The sequence below is a fragment of the Morone saxatilis genome, unplaced genomic scaffold (assembly GCF_004916995.1).
Source record: "Morone saxatilis isolate NCDOM2014 unplaced genomic scaffold, NCSU_SB_2.0 Contig16, whole genome shotgun sequence".
Lineage (NCBI taxonomy): Eukaryota > Metazoa > Chordata > Actinopteri > Moronidae > Morone > Morone saxatilis.
In genome coordinates, this window is record NW_023339718.1 from 19,754,009 (window position 1) to 19,754,703 (window position 695).

The 695-nt window shown below is 38.4% G+C and overlaps 1 protein-coding gene across 1 annotated transcript in view; it reads left to right on the forward strand.

Moving 5' to 3' along the window:
• Positions 1–695, forward strand: part of wdfy3 (WD repeat and FYVE domain containing 3) — a 91,587-nt gene that overhangs the window by 34,355 nt on the left and 56,537 nt on the right. Inside the window, exon 10 of the mRNA XM_035658294.1 lies at positions 564–674. Coding sequence (XP_035514187.1) covers positions 564–674 — 111 coding nt within the window. The remainder of the gene's footprint in view (positions 1–563; positions 675–695) is intronic.

Genomic DNA, 695 nt, shown 5'->3' on the forward strand with positions numbered 1-695 from the left:
CTTTTAAGTTGCTCTTTGAAGATGCTTATGTACTCAGGTTGGAATTATTTAAATAGTTTAGTTCAGTAGTTTTGCTAAGGAAAAACACAGCAATCACCAATACGTTAACCATTAAATGTCTGTAAATGCATATGAAGAAGTCAAATCAACAACATCCAATAATGGCTGTTCCCACAACAAAAGACAACTCCAAGACAAAACTGGCACCATACAGCGTGAGGTCCAAGCCTTCGAAATACTACAGGCAGTTTAACTCATTTAGGTACAGGCTAAATGGATCTAACCAACTACAGGCTTGGGCTGAGATGCACTCAGCTGAATCGAGAGCAAATTATAAACCCATCACAGCCAAAAATGTTTATTTCTTTGAATACAAATTGTCAGAAAATTAAATTCTGTTTTTTAAAATTGTGTTATTGTGTGTCCTAATGTCCTAATTTCTTTTTTTTTGTGCATTCCCTTTATTATATTCTTAGTGTTTCTCACTGTGTGCATTTACTGCAATCATGATGTCGTCTGATGCTAACCTCTCTTCTCTCTCTTTGTTTTCCCTCCATCTTTAGCCGACTGTAAAAATAACACAGTAGCAGAGGAGCAGAAGCAGTTGGCCTGGCTGGTGATGGAGACACTCACTGTGCTCCTGCAGGGCTCCAACACCACCAACACTAATGCAGGTAAACAAACACACACACACA